The sequence below is a fragment of the Calliphora vicina genome, chromosome 5 (genome assembly GCF_958450345.1).
Source record: "Calliphora vicina chromosome 5, idCalVici1.1, whole genome shotgun sequence".
In the NCBI taxonomy this organism is placed as follows: domain Eukaryota; kingdom Metazoa; phylum Arthropoda; class Insecta; order Diptera; family Calliphoridae; genus Calliphora; species Calliphora vicina.
The window spans coordinates 110,127,644-110,155,043 of record NC_088784.1 but is presented as its reverse complement, the minus strand read 5'-3'; the positions used below and the strand labels follow the sequence as shown (position 1 = coordinate 110,155,043).

General features: G+C 30.6%; 4 protein-coding genes across 4 annotated transcripts; 3 read left to right on the top strand and 1 right to left on the bottom strand.

Annotated features, from left to right (window-relative positions):
- Positions 1 to 410: 410 nt before the first annotated feature.
- On the top strand, positions 411 to 2,138 carry LOC135961534 (uncharacterized). The gene has a single exon (XM_065513036.1). It carries the CDS (start codon positions 411 to 413, stop codon positions 2,136 to 2,138), a length of 1,728 nt encoding a protein of 575 aa, XP_065369108.1.
- A 1,419-nt stretch (positions 2,139 to 3,557) lies between these two features.
- LOC135961533 (uncharacterized) lies at positions 3,558 to 5,342 on the bottom strand. The gene has a single exon (XM_065513035.1). The coding sequence runs from the start codon at positions 5,340 to 5,342 to the stop codon at positions 3,558 to 3,560; it is 1,785 nt and encodes a 594-aa protein (XP_065369107.1).
- A 14,231-nt stretch (positions 5,343 to 19,573) lies between these two features.
- LOC135961532 (uncharacterized) lies at positions 19,574 to 21,421 on the top strand. Its single transcript, XM_065513034.1, has one exon. The coding sequence runs from the start codon at positions 19,574 to 19,576 to the stop codon at positions 21,419 to 21,421; it is 1,848 nt and encodes a 615-aa protein (XP_065369106.1).
- A 2,044-nt stretch (positions 21,422 to 23,465) lies between these two features.
- Positions 23,466 to 25,313, top strand: LOC135961531 (uncharacterized). Its single transcript, XM_065513033.1, has one exon. It carries the CDS (start codon positions 23,466 to 23,468, stop codon positions 25,311 to 25,313), a length of 1,848 nt encoding a protein of 615 aa, XP_065369105.1.
- The last annotated feature ends 2,087 nt before the right edge of the window (positions 25,314 to 27,400 follow it).

Here is a 27,400-nt window from a genome sequence, read left to right as displayed (position 1 = left end):
AATCAATTGTTTTTTGTACATTTAAATAAAAGTTAGCAGTAAGTAGGTAATAAGATAACATCGTTCAAAAACAAAAAAATCATAATAAAGAAATTCTTATTATTTCTAAAGACTTATTCTAAAACTTACTAGCCATTGTCCTTAGTACCAGCCCATTTAACATGGAATTTATGTATAAAGAATACTTTAGATATTTAACTTACCAAACTAAACACCTATAAATACTTTCGCCTCAAACAACTTAAATTAGTTACAGGCTAGAGAACTGACAAAGTACGATTACTGAGGGAATGTGGTTGCGTTTCTTATTAAGTTTCATATTCTTAGAGTACGTACGAAATGAATCAATCTTACAAATTAATAATGTTGAAACGGAAGCCAAAATCATTGAGCTGATTCAAACTGTTAGAATGCAGCATACATTTCAAACAGTTTTAGTGAAATACGACGATACACTTGATAGTTGTGGTGAAATGGACTTCTATATGAAGCATCTGAATTCAACAATGCTAATAGAAAATCTACATAAATCATGGTATCTGAAGGGATCTTTAAATAACAACATTTTAAATTTGGTTTGTTTGAAGAGTTTAACCAACGACTACAAAATCGAATTGAAATCCTATTTCCACAGTCTAAAACACATAAGAGATACAAAAATGATATTCTATATAAATCATAATGGCAGTGGCAATTATTTGACCAAATTGGAGGATTTTTTTAAGTATTGTTGGCATAAGAAGTCTTTAAATGTTATAGCCATTTTCAAAGACTTTTACCGAACAAAGTATTTTTATGCCTACAGGCCCTTTCCAAAATTCAAAATGGAATTGAGAATAATTGAAAACAAAAGTGTGATCTTCCCCAATCGCTTAAAGAATATAATGGGTTACAAGTTGCTAACACTGCCCGATCAGGTTGAACCCCGAACTTATTTGACTAAAAATAAAAATGGTAAAATCAAGATTTCCGGATATGTGGGTCACTTTATACATCTGCTGGCTGAGCGTTTAAATGCTACATTGAAATTTCCGTATCCTATTAAAAAGGGAGATTTGCTGTTTTATGGTTATTTGGAGACTTTAGCCAGAAATTACACTATCGATTTTGCAGCCACCATCGCTCCAGTTTTAGATCCCAGACAGATGCTTTACTACTCATATCCTTTTCAAATTACTAATGTTTGCCTAATGATACCGCTGGCCAAAACTATGGCATTCAAGGAAATGTTTTTTTACATGATGGGTGTGAAGGCCTGCATTATTAGTGTTTTAAATTTGTATCTATTCACGCTGGTAATAAATCTTAAAAGGCTGAATTTTTTTGGACGACAATCAAACTACATAATGAAATGTTCAGACTTTTTTCTCAATGATATTGCCCTAAGAGGTATTTTGGGGCAACCTTTCAAAATATGGATTAAAGCGGGATTTCTAACCAAATATATCTATGTCTTACTATCGGTTACTGGATTATATCTCAGTGTTATGTACGGTGCATTACTACAAACGCTTTTGACTCGCCCACTTAAAGAGAAACAATTGAAAACGTTTAATGATCTGCGTCAAAATCAAGTATATACTTTACTATCGGACACGGAAGTTTTACATTATGAGAAAAGAGGTATGTCATTTAATCTGCTACGTAAGACAGCCACCTACAAGGAATATAATTATATGAGAAGTCATCTAAACACCTCTTACGCCTATCCCACCACCGATATGCAATGGGACACACTCTTCAACCAGCAGCAAAATCTCTTCAAAAATAAAATCTTTATGTTTTCCAATGAGGCCTGTTTCCTGCGAACGAACTTTTTAAGTTTTCCTCAAGCTCAAAACACCATATATCGCGAACCCATACACGAACTGATTTTATTGGCTAGAGAGCATGGTCTGGCGCATCATTGGCTTCAAACAAACTTTTTGGACATGCTGGCTGCCGGCAATAGTACCTTAATTGATTTTAGTGTGGCGAGTAAACGTGAGCGACCCCTCAGTATGGATGATTTGGAGTTGGTTTTCATAATGTACACTAGTGTATTGACGTTGGCGATTTTTGTATTTTTCATTGAAAAACTAATCTTTAAATGTAAATTGAAACATCTATGTAGAAGATTTAAGAGAATTTATTCATAAACCTTTAAAAATATATTTTTTTATGTAAAAACCCAGAATTTTGTTTGCTAATATTTGCTGTGGGTTTTAGAATATGTAAACATATCTAATCTATCCATGGACCGATTGGGCTGACATCTCTGTTTCTCTAGAATTTTTATGATCGAATATAAATAATTCTGTTTATCATGTAAAGTGCTTTGGAATAATAAAATCAAAAAGTGTGAATATTTCCAGGAGAACAAAACTAAACAAAAGAGTATTTTTAAAATTTCGTTTTTTTCTAATTTATTAGTGGCAAAATTTTTTTTTTAATTTTTATTTTAAATTTTTTTTACAATTTATTAGTGAAAAAAATGTTTGTTGTGAAAAAAAAATTCGGTTTGAAAAATATTTTTCCTGATTTTGACCCTTGGTAGGTCCGAATTACTATGGACTTATATACGCCGTTGCATAGGTCTTTGAAATATCGAGGTTGTCCCCGCCATTTGTGGACGATTTTCTCGATTTTAAATAGCAACCGAGGCGGGTCTGTAGCGGATATTTTGATGTACAATGTACATCAAAGAGTACTAGGGGTCAAAATTACCCTCAATTTGACTGTGTTTTCGTGACTTTAAAAGTTGAGGGTGGGTCATTTTGACCCAAAGTCCTCTTAAGGGTTAATTTAAATTTTTGCACTGTTATTGTAAATCTAAGACCTTAAGAAATATTTTTCGCAACTTTCATTAAAATCAACACAAAACTATATAATATTTCGTTATCATTCATTTAGAAATTCCAAATATTGCAAAATTTTACCTTTGACCTTCACGATTTAAGGGTTAACGTAGTAATTCTGAAATTTGTTTAATAAATTTTTTAAAAATTTTAAAATGGATTTTGTAAACTGCCGTTAAAAAAATTACTATGCCATTTTTAACAAAATTTAAAACTCTAATCGAACCAATCGATTAGTCATCCAAAAAGATGGTGTTATTTGGATCTCGAGAACAAAAGTGTATGTATAGGGTAAAATTTGGTACTTTTCTTTTGAATTCACAAATGGAGAACTAAATGGTACTTTTTTAATTACCATAATAATGGATGTAGTTAGTAACATGCAATTAAACATATAAGGTCATGAGTGAGTGATACATGTGATTCTGAATAGGATAGAATCCACAAAGTAGGACTTAGTTGTACATTTTTTTCTTCAAATGGTACTTTTTGAAATTTTAAAATTAATGAATTAGGAACCCGTTGAAAACCGACAAAAGATATCCTTTTTGGTATTATTATAATGAACGCATTTTAATAGTAATACTTGAACTCGTGCTTTAGTAAAAGGAACTGAGATATTGTCAAATTTATTAAAGAGCTTATTTTGTTTTACCAATTCATGCTAGTTTTCTATAAATTTTTAATAAAACACTTTGATTTTCCACAAATTGATAATCTTTATTTATGAGTATTTAACTTTAGTTTATAAACAATTAATTCTATAATAAATACTAAACAACTTGCCATCAGGCCACTAGCGCAGACTAACCAAAGAATTTTAAAGTCCCCGAACTGGACCTTGTTGTATTCGCGAGCATTACTCATGTCCCTAAACGACATATGACCCGTTTCAATCATATCGTAGAATGAAGACTTATACCAGTGCTGTAATATTCCAGCCGATAGTAATTCGCCAATAAACTTATTTAAAGATCTTTCAAAAATGGAATTTGCTGGCAAAGGCAAGGCATAAATCATTAGATTACTAAAGTACAGGTGTTTGGAGTAGCGAACGATTTTTTCAGAGAAATACATTTGTTGTTTCTCATAAATGGACCATAGGCTGCTGGAGACGGCATAAGCTGCTGATTTATTGAAATTATTGCGCAACTCAATAAATTCGGATACATTTCGTATCACATAAATGGATGATATATATTTGTTTTTTAATTCATCGCCAACATACAAGTCAAGCAAATTGAGACCATGCTGCAGCATAAGAATTTTTAAATTGTGTTTCTGCAAATGGTCCAGAGAATTGATTTCCGGATATTTGGGGGGCGTGGTAATGTTGGAGGTTAAATAAGTGTTGCTGAAAATGGTCATCATAAAACCAGTAAATTGTATAAGTATTAACAGAAACTTGTAGGATTTATAATATTTACAGCTATGGCGCATTTTAAATGAAGACCCTAACAGACCCAAAAATACTTGCTGATTTATTAGGGACTTGTGAAGTATTGAGGTAAATGATTCAGTAAGATTGCGTAGCAATTCTATTAGAAGTAGAAAAAGGGAATAAATTATTAACATAATGATAAACAGAGAACCAAAGTCTTGTAACAATAATTTATAATAAATATCCATGGGAATCATATAGTCAGCTACGGGCAACATGGGAAACCATTTACCCACCTCTATAAAACGGCTGAAATATTTCATGGCTTCTACTTCATTGGGGCAAGCTATGCTGGCCGGTATATCCAGGGAACCATTTAAAGTCATTTGCAAGACGTCGGTAAAGAACAGGGGATTGTTAATCTTTAATGGAAATGGAAATTTTATAGAGGCATTTATTTTCTGGGCATATGTTGAAATGAGACGTCCAATGTAGCCCAACATTTTTATTTGGCCCTTTTTATCGTAATGCAAGAGAGTACGTGGCTGCAATTGATCGGGGTACGTGAGCAAAGGATGTTGTTGTAAATTGCCTATTTGTGCTACAAAATACTCTGAGGAATCCAAAGTATTGAATTGTCTTGTTAGGATTTCTAATCTGGGCAATACTGTATAAGTATAAAAAATATCAAGTTCATTAGTTTTAATGGGTATTACCAGCACATCATATAGTTGTAGCTTTTTAAAATATAGAAAATAATCTTTTAAATCTCTCTTACTGGGAGGTTGCAATGATTTCATCAATACCACAATTTTCATATTTAATGTTTTTGGATGAATTTTGAGAAATTTTTCTAAAATTTTATTACTTTTTCCAGTGCTGGTATCATCGGTATGTGCTGGTATGCTGAGTACAATTAAAAATTTTGAATTCAAATTGCAAGTACTTTCAAATCCGTGTAAAGAGTCTTGGGTTAAAATCAATTTTGGTATTACATCCGTTGTTGTTGCTGTTGTTTTGTAGTTGTTGCTGTAATTGAACTGTGTTGTAGTTTGAAATAATCCGAGCTGGGGTTCGTCATCGGCAATTATTATTAATGTTTCATAGTGATGGCGTTGAAACATTTCGTCAAGGATGTCTATTAATTGTTTTGGTATTTGATTATAATTAAAACCCATAATAGACATTAAAAATATGCTCCAATTTATCATCTTTTTGTCTGCTTGACTGACTCACTTACTGAGTGCCTTCCTATCGTTTATTACTTGTGGTTTTAGATTTTTGAGATTTGGTTTTTTCTATTATGAATTTATTTGAATTTTGTTTGTTTCTTCTATGTATTTTATTTTATTTGTTTAGCCTTGTTCGATTTAAAGAAGATTTAAGTGAACTAAATACAAAGGTTTCGTAACAACATTCATATATAGACGATTTTTGTTGGTCAAAGAAGTTATAAAATGAGTAACGTTTTGGTAGCGATTGAGAGGTGGTAAATTATAAAAAATGCCTATAATTGCAGTCATTTGTTTAGTCAAAATGATGTAACCTGTTGGTTTCTATTCACCTTTTGTATATTTATGAATGTGGTCTGCAATTATCTTTTCACGTGCTCATCCATTTACTTTACAATACGCACATACATACATATTTGTATAATCATTATTCATTCAGGCACTTTCAAACTAAAACTAAACTGTAAAAAAGGTAGATAGTTAAACGTTTGAAATGATTTGTGGCATTTATTTATTTATTTTATGAGGATTTATGATGATGGTCTGTCCGCCCGTACGTCTGTCTCTCTGTCTATATTGTATTTATAAAATATTTGAGTTATTTTGTTATGTTTTGTTAAATGCCAAAGCAATTGTTAAAGTGTTAATCTATTAAATAAGTATTTTATATAAATATAAATACATATAATTATGTTTAATTAAATGAATTCTTAACAAGACCTCGTTTTATTTATAAAACTCAAAAAAAAAAACAACATAATAAAATAACAGAAAAACCTAATAAAGTTTATCGCAACAGTTGTTTGGTGGATAATTGGCAGTAACCTTTTTTTCAACGCCAATAAACGTTGCAATTTCGAACAAATTATGTTCATTCAATTTTTCAAATGGGCAAATGAACTTGAAATTTTACAGTATACAGTGAAAGAGTTAAAATGTGGACATCTCTTAGCCAGAGTTTTTATTTTCCCAAAGATGCAAATAATGTGAATTTTTGCTTAATTACTGTAGGATTTCAGTGAAATTTTATTTGGAAAATTTACTTTTATAAATAAGGAAATAAAACCAGTCCAAATAATTCCATTAAAATGGTTCAATGGTAGTCTGCCTGTTGAAATCGTCATTCCGAAGACAATTTTTCACTAAATCTTCGATTTTATAATCAGCTGTGTTTAATTTCATATAACCTTACCCCCATATTCATAAGCAATTTTTAAATTTATAAAAGGTTTAAGTAGGGAACGAACATTTGCTCTTCTGAATTATATAATATTTGGTATAGATATTTTGCATTTCCATAACATATTGAAAGTTTTCCAGAATTTCGATTTTAATCGTGCAATGGCTCAGATTTTCCTTAAATATGAGTATTAAATATCAATCCATGAAAGTTTTATACTCTAATCTATTAGTCAAAAAAACATTTTTATCGGAAAGAAGACCCTATGATTAGGGTCCATTGAAGAAGGATATATCGAAATGCATGTCCTTAATTGATGTACTAGGGCGGGGCAGTATATCTGTGACTTTTTGAATTTCCCTCCTCTTAACTGAAAGTGTAACACTGCTACGGTTAACAGGCATCTGTCAGTTTCTGTCAAAAATTAGAATAAGCTGCGTCGCACAGTGGTATGAGAATAAAAAAAGAGGGAAATAAATCTGTAACTTCTAAACCCTTACGCCGATTTGAATGAAATTTCACATGCGCAAAGAGGAAGTGTAGTCGAGTTTAAGTTTTGAATTTGGACCTCATGACCCCACCAGGAGCGGGACCAGGGGTTCCCAAAGTAGGACACCTCGGGTATGTTCAGTTTTTAAAATGATCCTATTTCTTCGTTTGTGTTCCGATTTAAAAAAAATTACACATACAGAATCTCCTCGTCGTAGCTATCAATTATATCTTATAGCTTAGCAGATATTCGCATTTGAAAATTTAATTTTCAACCTTTTTACCCACCCTACACCAGTTTTTTGATGACCGCGGTTCCAAATATTCTCCGATTTTTGTAGGATTAAGAATAGATCTATATATCAAATAAAGAAAGAAGTGTTTAAAAATCATGACTGAGTCCAAAGTTACATGCATTTGAATATAAAAAAATTAAAAAGGCGATTTTTTGGGAAAAAAGTACTTTTATTCTTTTTAAGTTATCTAAAAATTTTCTAAGAGAATGTATAATATATTTGTACTTTTTGAAAAGCTAACTTTACGCCAAATATTTTACATGAAAAAAACATTTATAATTTTCGAAACCGACGGGATCAGGTTCATTCAAAAAATGCCTATTTTTTTGTAAAATTCAACTTTAGGGCAAAAATTCTCAAATCGCATACTCGATATCAAAATATAGTAACCTATTTTAGATGGCCCAATAAGTTCTTAATTATTTTGTAAAGGGTTCCGATAACCCCGCCCCTATTATGGATATTATAGCCAAAAAAAGAAAAAATCCCATTTTTGGGATTTTTCAAGATTTTTTATGGGAATTGCGGGATACTTGATAACAAATTTAAAAATTTGTTTTTATTTTTCCATTTTAAATAGAAAAATCTACATAACAGTGAAATTTATTAAAAAAATATTCATAAATAAAAATTTTATTTCAATTTGAAAAATTTGTATCTATTCAAAATTCAATAAAAAGCATTTTTGTCATATTTTTCAAAAAAGTATTCCATGAATTTTTTAATTGTCAAAAGTTATATATATTTTTGAAAAGTAGACAAAATCCTCTATCCATTGATATATAACATGTCTACCTTATGTTTTTTACGTGTCAAATAAATTAGGGTAAACTTAACAACTCGCTGAGAATTTACCTAACATAGAAATTCATAAAAAAGTATGTTGCCTACATAATAACATTTTTATGAATGTAAATAACAGTGCTCATGTGAAATTTCATTCAAATCGGCGTAAGGGTTTAGAAGTTACTGATTTATTTCCCTCTTTTTTATTCTCATACCACTGTGCGTCGTTTAGTTTTGTTTGAAATACAAATTTTAAATATTTTTAGGTATACAACATTTTTTTCCAATTTTTTTCTTCAAATTTTTTAACATTTTTTTTTCCAAGTAGTTTTTTTTTAAAAAACAATATTTTTTAAATTTATAAGTGCCAAAAATTTTTTTTGATAAACAAAAAATCGGATTAAAAATTTTTTTCCCGATTTTGACCCATTGTAGGTCCAAATTACTATCGTTGCAATGGACTTTGTAATATCTATCATTAGATATCCATAAAAATTTCCTTGAAATGCTATATTTCCTACAATCCCTTTTAAATCTGCCACTGTTAGATAATTTTTATTTCTATTGTTTAACACAACTGACTGACAGCTATTTAGTCCCAAATCTTGTTTGAGTCAATTATTTAAATTTCACACTTTATTTGCTTTTAAATCTGCAATTATTTAAAAATGGCCTTAAAATTCGTGACTTTTAGCAGCATTTGTATGTAGATTACTCTTAATTTTAGCATTTTAATGTAAATTACTTTTAAATTCAAATGCATATACACATTTTATTGAAAAATTATAAAAATATTTGTCTTTTGAATTAAATTGGTAATGGTAACATTATAGTTTTTGAGAATTTTGGGATTCTCAATAGAAAATCTCAAGGTCTTTTTTTCACTTTTTGAAAATTAAAATTTTTAAAATGCCATACAATTTTTGTTAATGAATCCTTTTTAATGAAATTTTACAGTTATATAGATATTTTTCGGTTTATATTCATATTTCCCAAGGATTATTTAAAAAGGTGTAGTTTTACCCCAACAGTCAAAATGTGTGTTTATGTTTGATAACATTGGAAAGTGACAAAATTAAAATAAGTGTAAAGATATTAAAAAGTAAAAAATATTGAAAAATTTTAAACAAGCGTAAAAAATTTTTACGAAATACACATTTTTTATGTGTATTCTAGCACGAGTATTTGTTATTACACCCTTCACCTTCGTGAGAAGGGTGAAGTTTGTCATTCCGTTTGTAATATAAAAGTATATATATTCTAGATCCTTATAGATAGCGAAGTCGATTAAGCCATGTCCGTCTTTCCTTCTGAAATCAACTTTCCGAAGCCCCCAAATAACTACACGATTCATACATCAATATCTCCGGAATTCTTCCGAGAAAAGATCGAGAAAATCGGCTGAGATATAAGGAAAAAACCAGGACAACCTCGATTTTTGACCTATTTTTGATGTATATCTGGATTACTAAGTCATTAATATAGACAATATGGATATTTAATGATAGATATTTCAAAGACCTTTGCAGCGCGGTATATACGTTGGACCTACAATGGGTCAAAATCGGACAAAATATTTTTTAACCCGAATTTTTTTTTCACCAATAGTTTTTTTTCGCTTAATATAAAAAAAATATAATTTTATATTTATAAAAAAAAAAAATTTAAAAAAACAATTCGAAAAATTTTTTTTTCCAAAAAATTAAAAAAACTACTTTGTAAAAAAAAATAAATTTTGGGTGAATTCCAAAATGTATGTATGCAATGCAGTCATATCTTTATCAAGACAAAACATACAAACGCATAGTTAAAATTAAAAAAAAAAAACTTATCATACTGCCTGTTTTTACTTTTTCATACATTTTGCGATATGAAACATTATCAAAGTTTACATGGTTGCGTTAAGAATCGCTCGAGTCTTTAAGGTTGCATTGCATACATACATTTTGGAATTCACCCTTAAAAATATTTAAAATTTTAATTTTGAAGTATAATTTGGTGAAGGGTATATAAGAATCGGCACAGCCGAATTAAGCTTACTTGTTTTTTAACTATTCTTTCATAATTTTTTGACAGTTGGGGTTTTTAACAAACACAAAATGCCTGTTGTTTTTGTATAGATATATTTGTTGTAGGGACGAGTAAACCTAATATGAATACGCCTTGGTGTTTCGTACGAATTAATCAATAATGTGCTGAAATTGTTTTATTAAAACCCCAAAAAATCTTAATAATCGAAACATATTTATTCCGAATCATGCTAGTGGTGACTAGTTACTTTATGACAACTTTATGTCACCACCATGACATTAATAAATCTATATTTATTTAAAAGGAAACAATTACTTTAGGTCATTAAATATGCAACAATAAAACCAAATGTTTAACAAAAACCAAAAATATTATATCTAAAATTTCCAAAACTTCACACCATAAATCTATTGAATAAACAATAAATGCCTTTTACTAACAAACAAATTTAGATGCTAAACATGAGATAAGTCCCGGAAAAATAACCTATAAATTCCTGGGCATAACAGCTAAACTTTTTATTAATCTAAAGTAAATAAACTAGAAACGTTTAATGTTTAATTGGAAATTAAAACCGCAACAGAACACAGCCGTAATGTGGTTCCAGTTTGTGCTGTATCTGATCATTTTCAAACCTATACAAAGTGAACTGATGTTAAATAGCCATAAATTTGAAATCGAATCGAAATTATTTGAATTGATCCATACAGTTGAGCAAAGCTATGACATACAAACCATTTTAATAAAATATGAAGAATCCGTGAACAATTGTGGTGAATTGGATTTGTATTTGAAACATTTTAATGCCACTGTAATTATAGAAAATCTACGCAAATACTGGTTTCTCAAAGGCTCGTTAAATGCAAATTTCTTGTGTATTGTTTGTCTAAAGAAACTGAGGCCAGATTATAAAATCGAATTTGAACCCTATTTTAGGAGCCTTAGAAGCATACGAGATACCAAAATGCTATTGTATATGAATCACAATGAAAGCAGCAAGTATTTGGCAAAATTGGAAGATTTTTTCAAATATTGCTGGCAACAGAAATCCTTAAATATTTTGGCAATTTTTAAAGATTTTCCTACAACGAAGCATCTGTATGCTTACACACCGTTTCCGAATTTTACTTTTGAAATGAAACACAATAAAGTGGGTGATTTACTGTATCCCAATCGTGTAAAGGATTTAAAGGGTCACATTTTCTTAACGCTACCCGATCAAATAATTCCGCGTACTTTTTTGACTGTAACCAAGAATGGTAAAGTGAAAATCTCCGGTTATGTGGGTCACTTCATTCATCTGCTGGCAGAACGTTTAAATGCCACATTGAAATTTCCGTTTCCCATTAAAAAGGGAGAAATACTATTTTATGGTTATTTGGAGAGATTAACCAGAAACTATACCATAGATTTGCCTGGAACCTTGGCTCCGGTAATAGATGTGAGACAGATGCTTTATTACTCGTATCCGTTTGAAATTATCAAAGCTTGTCTCATGATACCACGCGCTAAAAATATGCCACTCAAGCAAGTATTCTTTTATCTGGTCAACTTTGAAATGTCCTCCATCAGCATAACAAATTTATATTTATTCACGCTCTTACTCAATTTCAAAAGATTAAATATGTTTAGAAAGCGTGGAGCAGGACAAAGAAATCATCATGTCAAATTCGCCGACTATATACTCAACGATGTTGCGCTCAGAGGCATTTTAGGACAACCGTTTAAAGTGTGGCTAAAGGCTGGATTCTTTACGAAATTCATTTACATCTTATTGTCGCTTACCGGTCTCTATCTCAGTCTTATATACAATGCATTTCTACAGACCATTTTCACTCAACCCTTCAAGGAACAACAATTCAAAACGATTGATGATCTCACTGAAAATAACATTTACACTTTATTATCCGATCGAGAAGTGTCCTACTTTAAAGGGGCAAATACAAATTTCAAACTGTTACATCGCATCACTTCCTACGAGGAGTATAATAACATGAGAAATGCCTTAAATACCACATATGCTTATCCCTCCACTAACATACACTGGAATTCTCTATTTAGCTACCAACAAAATCTGTTCAAAAATAAACTTTTCATATTTTCCGAAGACGCCTGTATGTTCCACACCAACATTTTAAGTTTTCCGCTGGCAGAGAATTCTATTTATCGTGTACCTGTGCATAATTTAATTATGTTTGCCAGGGACCATGGCTTGATAAATCGTTGGCTGGCAATTAACTTTCCCGATGAGTTGACTAAGCAAACTATTCCGCCATTGCTTGAATCGAGTATTAATACACCATGTGGACGACCTCTAAAAGTGCAAGATTTTGAGTTGGTTCTTCTAATGTATGTGGTCATAATGGCGGTGGCAGTTATGTTATTTTTTATTGAAAGAATATTTTATCGATTTATGATGATATTGTCAAAGAGAAATAAATAAATAATCTAAAACTATACAATAGGGTGTTTTTTTCAAAAGACTGATGGACAAACTTTATCCTTTGGCGAATATTGGAAAGACGAAAATAGAGTTAAGTTCATAATACAATTTCCAAACCTGGGACAAAAACTCGAAAATTGTTCAACCGATTTCTGACTTTTATATTTCGCACTGGTTCCTCTAAAGAGCGTTAACTCAAAATTTTAAAATGTTCAGTAGAAGCAAAAAACTATTTTTTTTTCAATACATTACAATGAAACAACTGTACGGATACAACTGTATTTTTTGGGGAAAGAGTAGAGAAAAAGATAGCAGATTTTTACCTTATTGTATCTTTTAGAGCCGTCAGTATATACCCTTATGACATCATTAGGGGAATTATAATATGGAAATGTCAATCGAAAGAAGGTGATGGAGTAATCGACATTACTATGTCGTAATTCAGTATCTTAGAGTACTCTAGGTCCTCACCAGACCAAGAACAGCCAGCATTCAGTCTCACAGCAAAGTTGAGAGCCATTTGCATCACCATAAAATCAACTGGTAACCAATTTCAAATAAAAAAGTGCCTTAGAGGCGATAAATCTTAAAGCGCCTGCAATCAGTATCGCTATAGTCCGTGGAACTCGTTCAACGGCCGTCCGGTGAGTAGCATTCTGCAAGGCGTGCCACCACACCAGTACTCCATAAAACAAGTTGGGCTTAACACCTCGTCATATTACCCCAGTTAGTGCCAATTGCCCTTTTACAGGAGTTCTGAATGTTTAGATTCCTGGATAATCTTTTATCTAGGATGATACCAATGTACTTTGCATTATCCCTGATCTCAAGACTAATTCCATTCAGTCTAGGTGGTCTAAAGTTATAGATCGTGTACCTCCTAGTGACGAGATTCAGAATAGTTTAATTTGAAATCAAATTAAAATATTGACTAAATGGAATTGTTGTTGATAGATCTAAAGAATTTTCTTATTATACTTGGCTATAAATTTCTAAATATATGATTAATTATTATAATAATTCCAATGTGTCATAAACATCTGCACTAATTAACATTGCTCTAAATGTTAATAAGCAGTATTAATGTTTTAATTACAAATTATAATGTTAGAATAGAAATTTCTTCATTCACAATGTGCTACTCAAATCGTTCATTCATTTTATTTCTTTGCACCACAATTACAAGCGGACATTTGATTAAAACTCTAACAGCAAGTGATGAAACTAAAAATTTAAACTTCTACAAGGATCTACTATTGGAAATAGAGCAGCAGCATTCCTATGAAGGATTATTAATTGTTCAAAATACCATACCACAAGATTGCAGACTACAAATGATCTATACACTAAAACAGCCAAAAATTATAATGACCAGCCAAGAGGATTTCTACTACAAGGGAGAATTTAATAGTGAAATAATGGCTGTGATATTAATGGAGTATAAGTTCCAACCAGAACTATGGCAGGCGGTTGTAAATACCCTAGACTTTATGCGACAAATAAGAATCTTAATGATTTTTATAAATACATTTAACAACGAGAAGTTACAACGTCATGTTTTGCGGGAATGTGAAAAATCTAAAATCACTAATGTTATTTTGCATTTCTTAAATTCATCCATTTCAGGGCAGCCTTCCAGGGAATATTTGTATTTGAGGCCATATCCAAAGTATCATTTTCAACTTGAACAATTTGCCGGCGTAAAGGAGTATTTTCGCACAAATTGGCGAGATATGAAAGGTAAAACATTAATGACTCTGCCCGATCAAAATGTGCCACGCTCCATTGTTTACAAAGATCCAAACGGTCAATTGCATTTCGGTGGCTTTGCTTTCAAATTGGTAAGACTGTTTACTCAAATCCATAATGCGTCTTATAAACTACTCTACCAGCCGAAAATAAATGAAGTCATGCATTTCAGTGTCCTGGAAAATATGACTAAATTTGGAATATTGGACATGCCCATGAGTGTGGCACCCATAGACACCACTCGGCAATTAATGCGTCTCTCTTATCCGCTTGAATTGAGCAAATGGATAATTATGGTGCCCTGTGCCAAGAGAATGCAAATAAATCAAGTCTATGAAAAGCTACTAACTCCTGACTTATTTTCTATAGTTTTAGTATTTGCTATAACATTTTCTCTCTTACATACAGTTATAGAGAAACTATTCTATAATCAAATGATTTGGCTGAATCTATTAATGAGTGATAAAGTTATACCGGGTGTATTGGGACAATCGTTTACCTTGAAAAAGTCCAATTTACTGAGCCTCCGTTTGGTTTATGTATTGATATTTATAATGGGTCTTTTCATGAGCACTCTAATTTCAGCTCATTTACAAACTCTCATCACCAGACCGCCATTTTATGGTAAAATTTCCACTTTCGAGGAACTACGTCATAGTGGTAAGAAAATCCTTGTAGATAGATTGGATATGAAATACGTAGATGATGATGATTATGTGATATACGAGAAAATGAAGGGAACCATTGAGTTGACCGACAACACCACCATGTTTAATAATTATCGTGGAAAATTCAACACCTCCTATGGTTACACCGTCACTTCGGCCCTATGGAACATATTTGCCACGCTCCAAGAGAATTATGCTCAAAAAATATTTTGTGCCTCTACAGATATGGATATTAAAGGTTTAATACCATTTGCAATGCCTCTGGAGAATAATTCCCCATGGATAATCTTGTGCACAAAATGCATGCCAGTGGTCTGCTTTATGCCTGGCAGTTACATGCTTTCAATGATCTATTGAAGTTGAAAAAAATCACTCTCCGAGATTCGAGTACAATTAAGACGTATGAAGATTTGACTCAACATGATTTGATATTGGTTTGGACGATTTTGATTGTTGGTTTGACTTCCAGTTTGCTGGTGTTCTGTGCAGAAATCGCGATTCATTATTGTTTTAAATGTTTTCGAAAGAACTTTAAATAGTTGGAGAAATAAATGTCAAAATATATGTACTAAATCTTAAAAATAATCATGGTCTTATTTCTTATCTTTCTATATAAATAAAAATCAAATGTCGTTCGTGGGTAATTGCATCACGCCCACTTTTTTCGCTAATTTTTTGTTTAAATGTTCGCAGTTATCTGTGACCGAAAATCGATTTTTTATATAAAAAATCAAAATATCTAAATTCGCTAATAACTTGGCCAATAAGCGTTTACTCGAGAAAAGCAGCTCGATCTGTGATCAGTCATATTTCTGACCAATAAATCGATTTTTTATATAAAAACTCAAAATATCTAAATCAAGAAGAGGAGCTCGATCACTCATATTTCTGTCCAAAAATCCATATTTTATATAAAAACTCAAAATATCTAAATCCGCTAATAACTTGGCCAATAAGCGTTTAATCAAGAAAAAGAGCTCCATCTGTGATCACTCATATTTCTGACCCAAAAATCGATTTTTTATATAAAAACACAAAATATCTAAATTCGTTAATAACTTGGCCAATAAGCGTTTAATCAGTAAAAGGAAATCGATCTGTGATCACTCATATTTCTTAACAAAATTCGATTTTTTATATAAAAACTCAAAATATCTAAATTCGTTAATAATTTGGCCAATAAGCGTTTAATCAATAAAAGGAGATCGATCTGCGATCACTCATATTTCTTAACAAAATTCGATTTTTTATATAAAAACTCAAAATATCTAAATTCGCTAATAACTTGGCCAATAAGCGTTTAATCAATAAAAGGAGATCGATCTGTGATCACTCATATTTCTGACCAAAAAATCGATTTTATATATAAAAACTCAAAATATCTAAATTCGTTAATAACTTGGCCAATAAGCGTTTAATCAAGAAAAGAAGCTCGATCTGTGATCACTCATATTTCTGACCAAAAAATCGATTTTTTATATAAAAACTCAAAATATCTAAATTCGTTAATAATTTGGCCAATAAGCGTTTAATCAAGAAATTCAACTCGATCTGTGATCACTCATATTTCTGAACAAAAAATCGATTTTTTATATGAAAACTCAAAATATCTAAATTCGCTAATAACTTGGCCAATAAGCGTTTATTTAAGAAAAGGAGCTCGATCTGTGACCACTAATATTTCTTAACCAAAATCGATTTTTTATATAAAAACTCAAAATATCTAAATTCGCTAATAACTTGGCCAATAAGCGTTTAATCAATAAAAGGAGCTCGATCTGTGATCACTAATATTTCTTAACCAAAATTGATTTTTTATATAAAAACTCAAAATATCTAAATTCGCTAATAACTTGGCCAATAAGCATTTATTTAAGAAAAGGAGCTCGATCTGTGATCACTCATATTTCTAGCCAAAAATCGATTTTTTATATGAAAACTCAAAATATCTAAATTCGCTAATAACTTGGCCAATAAGCGTTTAATCAATAAAAGGAGCTCGATCTGTGATCACTAATATTTCTTAACCAAAATTGATTTTTTATATAAAAACTCAAAATATCTAAATTCGCTAATAACTTGGCCAATAAGCATTTATTTAAGAAAAGGAGCTCGATCTGTGATCACTCATATTTCTGACCAAAAATCGATTTTTTATATGAAAACTCAAAATATCTAAATTCGCTAATAACTTGGCCAATAAGCGTTTATTTAAGAAAAGGAGCTCGATCTGTGATCACTCATATTTCTGGCTAAAAATCGATTTTTTATATAAAAACTCAAAATATCTAAATTCGCTAATAACTTGGCCAATAAGCGTTTATTTAAGAAAAGGAGCTCGATCTGTGATCACTCATATTTCTGACCAAAAATCGATTTTTTATATGAAAACTCAAAATATCTAAATTCGCTAATAACTTGGCCAATAAGCGTTTATTTAAGAAAAGGAGCTCGATCTGTGATCACTCATATTTCTGGCCAAAAATCGATTTTTTATATGAAAACTCAAAATATCTAAATTCGCTAATAACTTGGCCAATAAGCGTTTATTTAAGAAAAGGAGCTCGATCTGTGATCACTCATATTTCTGACCAAAAATCGATTTTTTATATAAATACTCAAAATATCTAAATTCGCTAATAACTTGGCCAATAAGCGTTTATTTAAGAAAAGGAGCTCGATCTGTGACCACTAATATTTCTTAACCAAAATCGATTTTTTATATAAAAACTCAAAATATCTAAATTCGCTAATAACTTGGCCAATAAGCGTTTAATCAATAAAAGGAGCTCGATCTGTGATCACTAATATTTCTTAACCAAAATTGATTTTTTATATAAAAACTCAAAATATCTAAATTCGCTAATAACTTGGCCAATAAGCATTTATTTAAGAAAAGGAGCTCGATCTGTGATCACTCATATTTCTAGCCAAAAATCGATTTTTTATATGAAAACTCAAAATATCTAAATTCGCTAATAACTTGGCCAATAAGCGTTTAATCAATAAAAGGAGCTCGATCTGTGATCACTAATATTTCTGAACCAAAATTGATTTTTTATGTAAAAACTCAAAATATCTAAATTCGTTAATAACTTGGCCAATAAGCGTTTAATCAAGAAAAGAAGCTCGATCTGTGATCACTCATATTTCTTAACATTTTTATATAAAAACTCAAAATATCTAAATTCGCTAATAACTTGGCCAATAAGAAAAGTAGCTCGATCTGTGATCACTTATATTTCTGACCAAAAAATCTATTTTATATATGAAAACTCAAAATATCTAAATTCGCTAATAACTTGGCCAATAAGCGTTTAATCAATAAAAGGAGATCGATCTGTGATCACTCATATTTCTTAACAAAATTCGATTTTTTATATAAAAACTCAAAATATCTAAATTCGCCAATAACTTGGCCAATAAGCGTTTAACCAAGAAAAAGAGCTCGATCTGTGATCACTCATATTTCTTAACAAAATTCGATTTTTTATATAAAAACTCAAAATATCTAAATTCGCTAATACCTTGGCCAACAAGCGTTTACTCAAGAAAAGGAGCTCGATCTGTGATCACTCATTTTTCAGACCAAAATTCGATTACTTATATAAATTCTCAAAATATTTACATTGATTTACATGTATTATGTTGTTGCAAGACTTAGGTTTTTGACAACAAACTTAGGTTCTTTTTCACACAGTAGCGCTTCTATGTATATTTTATTCTACATAAGTCCTATATGAATAAAAATTAACATTCGTTTTTTTCTTTTTAACTATTTCTTCTCTTCAAACCGCTTCTGACAAATTCACAAATCGAATACAATAATTTGTTTAACTTGGACAGGACAACGTCTGTCGGATCAGCTAGTTCAAAAATAATGATTTACTTCTTATGGGCGGTGAAACACCCCCTGTCCCGATCAGTCCCATTTTTGGTTAGACTTTATGCACTGATAAGAAATTGTTTCGTATAAAGAGGATCGATTCAGTTAAACTTGAAAAATATTTGAAATTTTAAATTTTTCAAACAAAAAACATATGTCTTGAATTTAGGTTTCCTTTTTACTGGAGAATGCTATTAATATAAAGAGTAATACAACTATAATGCAATTGCTTGACTATAATTCTGTGATAAAAAAATCAGTATCCACTGATGTTTTAATGATGGAAATGGGTACGGAAATTTTCGCTATTTATACAACAGCGAATTGAGTATAAAAGTCTATAAATTTTATGTTTCGAGTTGGATATGTCTACTTGGCTGCATTCGTTCATTGACCCATCTTAAGCACCCATACTAACAGTGTCAAAACATACTCGTGGACATGATAATTAATTCCACTCACTGCCTAATGATTAAAACTCAACTGTCATTTAACAGCTGTTCTAATTGGCTGTCAAAAAAGTGATTAATTAAACAATAACATCTAATTTGGAATTACAAATCCGAATTTTACTTTAATTTCTTAATCATTCAAAATGTGCAACTCAAACTGTTTAATTATTTTGCTACTTTGCTGTGTCCTGATTAAAGCCCACTTAATTACAAAGTTCCGTGAAAAACAAGCCTATAAAAATGTAAATTTCTATAAGGAATTTTTAAAGGAAATCAAAAAGCAACAAAACTATGATGGTCTAATTGTGGTGCAACAGACAATGATACAAGATCCAAGAGTGCAAATGATATATTCTTTGGAGGAGCCTAAATTCATAATTGAAAATCAAACTAGTTTCTATTACAAGGAACAATACAACAGTGAGATAATGGCAGTGGTAGTAATGCAGTATAAATTTCATAGCAAGTTGTGGCAACTTTTTGCCAGCACCCTGAATGGCATGCGTCAAGTAAGAGTTTTAGTGATTTGTGTAGACATTGGCAATTTACAACAGCTCCAGCAGGATGTTTTAATGGAATGTGAGAAATTTAAATTCACCAATGTTCTATTGCATTTTATAAATTCATCTACTTCTGAGGAGCCACCTCTGGCATATTTGCAAATGCTGCCCTATCCAATGTATCACTTAAAACAGAAACGTATTGGTCAGGATAAAGAACAATACTTTCCCACACATTGGCTGAATATGCAGGGAAAAACATTATTGACTCTACCCGATCAAAATGTGCCACGCTCAATGATGTACCGAGATGCTAAAGATCAAATACAGTTCAGTGGTTTTGCTGCCAAACTGGTTCTATTATTTGCTGAAGTGTTTAATGCCACTTTAGAGATGCCCTTTCTGCCAAAGTTTAAGGAAGTCATGCATTTTAGTGTGCTCTTTAACATGACCAAACATGGTGAGTTGGATATACCCATGAGTGAGTATCCAGTGTTTAGTGGTCGTGTACTGAAACATCTGTCTTACATAACGGAAGTCAGTAAATGGATGGTCATGATACCCTGTGCCAGTAGAATGAAAATTAGTCAAGTATACGAGGTGCTGTTAACTCCTGACTTATTTTCTGTAATATTAATCTTCACTATAACATTTTCTCTGGTCCACACGATTATAGAGAAGCTATTCTATAATCGAATGATTTGGCTAAATGTGTTAATGAGCGATAAAGTTATTCCGGGCATATTGGGTCAATCGTTTGCTTTGAAAACTTCGCGTTTAATAAGTCTTCGTTTAATTTACATATTGCTTTTTGTTATGGGCCTCTACAACAGCACTATATTTTCGGCTTATTTGCAAACTTTCATCACCAGTCCTCCGTATCAGCGGTCCATAACTTCATTTGATGACTTGCGTTCAAAGGGAAAGAAAATACTTTTAAACAGACTGGACATAATAAATATGGAGGGCAACGGTTACCAGGTCATCAAGCATATGGAAGGCACCATTGAGTACACCGACAATGCAACATTGTACAGTGAATATCGAAAAAACTTCAACACAACTTATGGTTATGCCGTCACTACGACTCTTTGGCAAATATTTTCAAATATCCAACAATATTACGCGGACAAGGTATTTTGCGTTACTCAAGACTTGAGTATACGCGATGTAATACCATTTGGTGTACCACTGGGGGAACATTCACCTTTAAAAGAGCCCCTGAATTATGTTATACATAAAATGCATGCTGCTGGTCTACTACATGCTTGGCGATTTCAGGTCTACAATGATCTACTCAATTTGAAAATGATCACTCTACGTGACTCGAGCAGAATTAAGACGTATGATGATTTAACGGAAGGCGATTTATTAATAGTTTGGTTGATTTTAATAGTCGGTTTATTGGTTAGTTTGATGGTGTTCTTTGTGGAAATAATAGTTAATTGCTGCATGGAGTATTTCCAAAAAAAGAAAGTACTGATTACTTAAATAATTGGTTAATATAATCAGTCGATTTTAGATTCGTAATTAATAAAAATAATGAATTATTAAAATTAAATAAATGTTGTTTTTCATATATGTAGCTATAGTAAAAACCATAGTGGGGAGGGAATATTGCGTTTTTCGATATTCTGAAATTGGTTGAAATCGTTCCATTATTTCACCTAGCTCCCATACAAATGTACTCCCAAAATATGACTTTATCGGTCATTTCGCTCCAAATAAGATTTATATATATGTCATTATATGACATTCGCTCCATAATTAGTCATAGCTCCCAGATAAGGTCCACTTCCGGAAATCAATTTAACGTAATAGATGTCTTCAAAATGTTAGTAGCCAAATAAACCATACATAAAAAAGTCTTGTTACCAAATTTTAAGACCATCGGTCCATAATTATCCGAAATAGGAAATGTGGTCATTGAACACCAACAGCACTATTTTTTTACAGTTTTTATAACCTTCACCACTACATGTGGGTCTATTGAAATGACCAAACAACTAATGATCGGGAATGGTCCAGAATGCAACTAATTACATACACTTTGAAGCTGTTATAACTCTCAAATAGTTTATGTGAATTTTATTATAAGAAGTCTAAAAAAGTATTCTGGAACAAGCAAGAATCGAAGTAGCGATCTAGTTATACTTTCACAATATCCGATGATGTATAAATTCGTACATCGTATTAATGCCGACTGAGAACCGAAGAATTTATCTTGCGTCCCGATTTCGTCGGACTAGCAACTACCCAATATTATAACCAAACAAACATAATTTTTTTTTTTCAAAATAGTTTTTGAAAATTTCAAAAAAAAAAATTCCAAAATTTGTAAAAAAAAATTATTTTTTTCCATTTTTTTTAATTTAAAAAAAAATTTTAATAGTAAAAAAAATTATGAGAAAAAATTTTTTTTTGGTAAAAACAAATTAGAGTTAAAATTATTTATATATATTAAAATAAAACAACATTTAAAAAAAAAAATTCAAATTTATGGCACTTATCCAAAAGCGTTTAATCAAGAAAAGGAGCTCGATCTGTGATCACTCATATTTCTGACCAAAAAATCGATTTTTTATATAAAAACTCAAAATGTCTAAATTTGCTAATAACTTGGCCAATAAGCGTTTAATCAAGAAAAGCAGCTCGATCTGTTATCACTCATATTTCTGACCAAAAAATCGATTTTTTATATAAAAACTCAAAATGTCTAAAGTCGCTAATAACTTGGCCAATAAGCGTTTAATCAAAAAAAGGAGCTCGATCTGTGATCACTCATATTTGTTAACAAAAAAATCGATTTTTTTATATAAAAACTCAAAATATCTAAATTTGCTAATAACTTGGCCAATAAGCGTTTAATCAAAAAAAGGTGCTCGATCTGTGATCACCAACATTCGATTTTTATATAAAAACTCAAAATATCTAAATTCGCTAATAACTTGGCCAATAAGCGTTTAATCAAGAAAAAGAGCTCGATCTGTGATCACTCATATTTGTTAACAAAAAATCGATTTTTTATATAAAAACTCAAAATATCTAAATTCGCTAATAACATGGCCAATAAGCGTTGAATCAAGATCACTCATTTTTCAGACCAAAATTACATTACTTATATAAATACTCAAAATATTTATATTGATTTACATGTATTCTGTCGTTGCACGACTTAGGTTTTTGACAACAAACTTAGGTTCTTTGTCACACAGTAGCGCTTCTATGTATATTTTATTCTACATGCGTCCTATATGAATAAAAATTATCATTCGTTTTTTTTCTTTTTAACTATTTTTACCCTTTTCGAACACAATAATTTTTTTAACTTGGACAGGACAACGTCTGTCGGATCAGCTAGTATTTAATAAATCTTTGACAAACTATTTTAATTACATTGAAAAACGATTAAACCAAAACTGTCTTTAACACCTGTACTAATGAGCTAATAAAGTAAAACCAATTACTTAATAGAAACATATAATCAAATAATGAGTTCAAATTATTCTGTTCCATAAGTTCTTTATCATTCAAAATGTACAACTCAAACCGTTTAATTACTCTACTTCTGTGTACTACAATAACCTGTGGTGGTCATGTAAACATGAAGCTGATGGGAAAATCACAACTTAAAACGACAGATTTTTATAAAGATCTATTAATGGATATAAAAACTCAACAGACATTCGATTCAATATTAATGGTACAACATAAGATGCCTCAAGATCCCAGACTACAAATGATCTACTCATTGCAGGAACCCAAATTAATAATAACTAATCAGACGGACTTATGTTACAAAGAACAATTCAATAATGAAATTATAGCAGTGGTAATAATAGAACGGGAATTTTCCAGTGTATTGTGGGAGCATTTTCTAAATGCCCTCAACTATCTGCGTCAAACAAGAATTTTAATGATTTTTGTTAATATCTTCAATACAGAGGAACTACAAATTGAAGTTTTAAAAGCATGTGAAAAGTATAAAATCACTAACGCTCTCTTACATTTTCTAAATTCATCCATTTCAGAGGACATATCTCTGGAATATTTTCAATTGTTGCCATTTCCACTGTATCATTTGAAATCGAGACAATTTGGTAGAGTAAAAGAAGAATATTTTCCCATACATTGGCAAAATATGAAAGGCAAGACATTACTAACTTTACCCGATCAAATTGTACCACGCTCTGTGATGTATAAGGATAACAAAGGTGCAATACAATTCACTGGTTTTATTGCCAAATTGGTTCAAATGTTTGCGGAAGTGTATAATGCCACTTTAGAAATGCCTTTCCAGCCGAAGATTGGTGAAATTCTAAACTACAACACTATTTTCAACAAGACTAAACATGGGAAATTGGATATACCCATGACAATAAATGCGATTATAAAAAAACAAACATTAAAACATATATCATACCCCCTTGAAATTAGTCAATGGATGATAATGATACCCTGTGCTAAAAGAATGGAAATTAGTCAAGTTTACGAGAGGATGTTGAAACCTGAACTGTTTTCAATAATTATAATCATCACTGCAACATTTTCTCTAGTACACACTGTTATAGAGAAGTTATTTTTTAAAAAAATGATTTGGAAGAATTTACTAATGAGTGACAAAGTTATACCAGGAGTATTGGGACAATCGTTTAATTTTAAAAAATCCAGTTTACTGAGTCTTCGTTTGATTTATGTATTGATTTTCGTGTTTGGTCTGTATATTAGTACTCTTTTCTCGGCCCATTTACAAACTCTCATCACCAGACCACCATTTCATGCTCAAATATCTACATTTGAAGATCTACGTCTCAGCCAACAAAAGATTCTACTGAGCTCAATGGATGTCATAAATATGGATAAAGATGATTTTATGTTAAGCGAAGAAATGAAAGAAACTGTTGTGGTAACTGATAACGCCACTTTATTTGAGGAGCTCAGAGATAATTTCAACACCACTTACGGTTACGGCGTACCAACGGTTTTATGGACCATTTATTCCAATATTCAAAGACATTATGCCTATAAAAGATTTTGTGTTTCCGAAACTATGAATATTAGAAATATGGTGTTGTATGGTTTACCACTGGCTGAACATTCGCCATATCAGGAACCATTGGATTACTTGGTACACAAAATCCACTCAGGTGGTTTGCTGCTTGCCTGGCAACAGTCATTGTTTAATGATTTATTAAAGTTGAAAAAAATATCGTTTCATGATTCAAGCAGAATTAAAACGTACGAAGATTTAACGGAAATGGATTTGTTATTAGTTTGGATAATTATAACCATCGGATTAATATCCAGTTTGCTGGCGTTTCTTGTTGAAATTATCGTTAATTATTGTATGGTGTATTTTGAAAACAATAGGAAGCATTTGTAATTTGTGGTGAAAATTAATATCAAATTGTATTTAAAAGCTTATTGCTTGTTTTTATAATTATGAAATGAGAGTGTATAAAGTAATTAAATTAATACAGATGTTTCTATTGTGCTAATATAATATCATGGTTTAGTAAGATACGATAAAAACTACGTTTATCGTATAGGAAATTTCTTTTTAAGAAAAGTTTTTAGTATTAGACTGTTTAAACAGACTTGTATTAATAAAATATAATTTACAATCGACTTTGCTAATATAGTTAGCCAACCGAGAGCCCCAGCATTTAGCTCATGGGATTGTGTTAAGTGTTTGGATAAGAAATTTATTATTCGTTAGGAAAACATTGATTTTAACATTATTATTTTTTGAAAAATACATATCAACTGGAGATCTTTTTTCTTTTAAAAAGGTAAAACAATATTTAATTTTAATATTTAAAAAAAAAAATATAGTTTTTCTTATAAAAAAGCCATAATATATAAAATTTTGTACGGCACAAGTCGTGCCTAATAAAGATTTATATAACTGCTAAATATCGGGGATATAGCTTTTACCGTTTAAAAGTTCGCCATATATCCTTTTTCTTAATATTATAAAATTTTAATAAAAATCCAAATACTGGGATAAGAAATTTATTATTGTTTAGGAAAACATTAATTTTAATATTACTATTATATTTGGAAAATAATATTTTAATGTTCTTCTTAATCCTTGTCACATATTTACCAAAATTTGCTGTTAGCTCCTTTAAACCTATAACAAATTTAATGTTCCTAAATTTTGTTCATCAATTTGTTAGGAAAAATTGTTAATCTTTAGGAAAAAATAGAATTTTGATTTAAAAATATTTTTTTGATTTATTTTATAAATTTTCTTTATTTCTTGATAAATTATTTTGAAAATAAGTTTACCACAATATGCTGTTGTTTGTCCTTAAAACATACATCCAATTTCATGTGTCTAAGTTTTGTAGTTTAGAAGCCAGCCATATATCCTTTTTTGTTAATATTATTAAATTTCAATAAATTTCAACGTTTTGTTAGGGAAAATTATTTATATGTATTTTGGAAAAAATTTAATTTTGTATTATAAATATTTTATTGGATTTATTTTTAAAATTGTCCTTAAAACATACACCAAATTTCATGATCCTAAGCTTGTTAACTTATCCATATTTAGTCGATTGAGATCAGACGAATTTATGTCATTGCATCTAGAATATCGTCAGAGTAACATATATTTTGTATTTTATTTTTACTGAATAACATTTTCTTCTTCTAAGTGAATGAAACCTAATTTGGGTTTCATTAACTCCCACTTCTATAATTAATGGAAATGTAAAGGTTTTTATACAAAAACAATAGGTACAGTAATTTGGGTCGATTCGATTCTCTTTTTATACCCTTCACCATGAGTGGCAAGGGTATATATAAGTTTGTCATTCCGTTTGTAATTTCTACATTTTTCATTTGCGTCCCCCACATGTCCGTCTGTATGTTGAAATGAACTTTCCGTAGCCCCCAAATAACTTACATACATGATTCATACATTAATATATCCGTTATAGACACGGTTCGGCTAATTTAGAAAGAAAATCGGCCCTTAAATGGCTGATATATCAGGGCCTCTTGATTTTTGCCCTATTTTTGATATTTATCTAGATTAATAAGTCATTAATATAGATGAATATCTCACTATAGAAAGTCCTGTGCAACGGGATATACAACGCCATAGTAAGTTGGACCTGCCATGGGACAAAATTGGGAAAAATATATTTTTACCTGCATTTTTTTCCACAAAAAAATTTTTTTGTAATACATTTTTTTCACTCATAAAGTTAAAAGAAAAAGTTTTTAAAAAATTTGTTGTTCACCTATAAAATGTTTTTCACTTTATTAAAAATAATTTTCTTCACCAAATTTTTTATTTTTTTAAATTGTTTGCCTAGTATAGGTATAACAATAATAATAAGGTTTATCTTAACATTAGTAATAAAATAATTAATTAATTCTTGTCAAACATTTTTAATTATACTGAAAAACGATTAAACCAAAACTGTCTTTAACATCTGCACTAATTAGCTAACA

Excerpts from the sequence above, each read along its gene's own strand:
- LOC135961534 (XM_065513036.1), top strand. The coding sequence starts at position 411 with ATGCAGCATACATTTCAAACAGTTTTAGTGAAATACGACGATACACTT.
- LOC135961532 (XM_065513034.1), top strand. The coding sequence starts at position 19,574 with ATGTGCAACTCAAACTGTTTAATTATTTTGCTACTTTGCTGTGTCCTG.
- LOC135961531 (XM_065513033.1), top strand. The coding sequence starts at position 23,466 with ATGTACAACTCAAACCGTTTAATTACTCTACTTCTGTGTACTACAATA.
- LOC135961533 (XM_065513035.1), bottom strand. The coding sequence starts at position 5,342 with ATGTTTCAACGCCATCACTATGAAACATTAATAATAATTGCCGATGAC.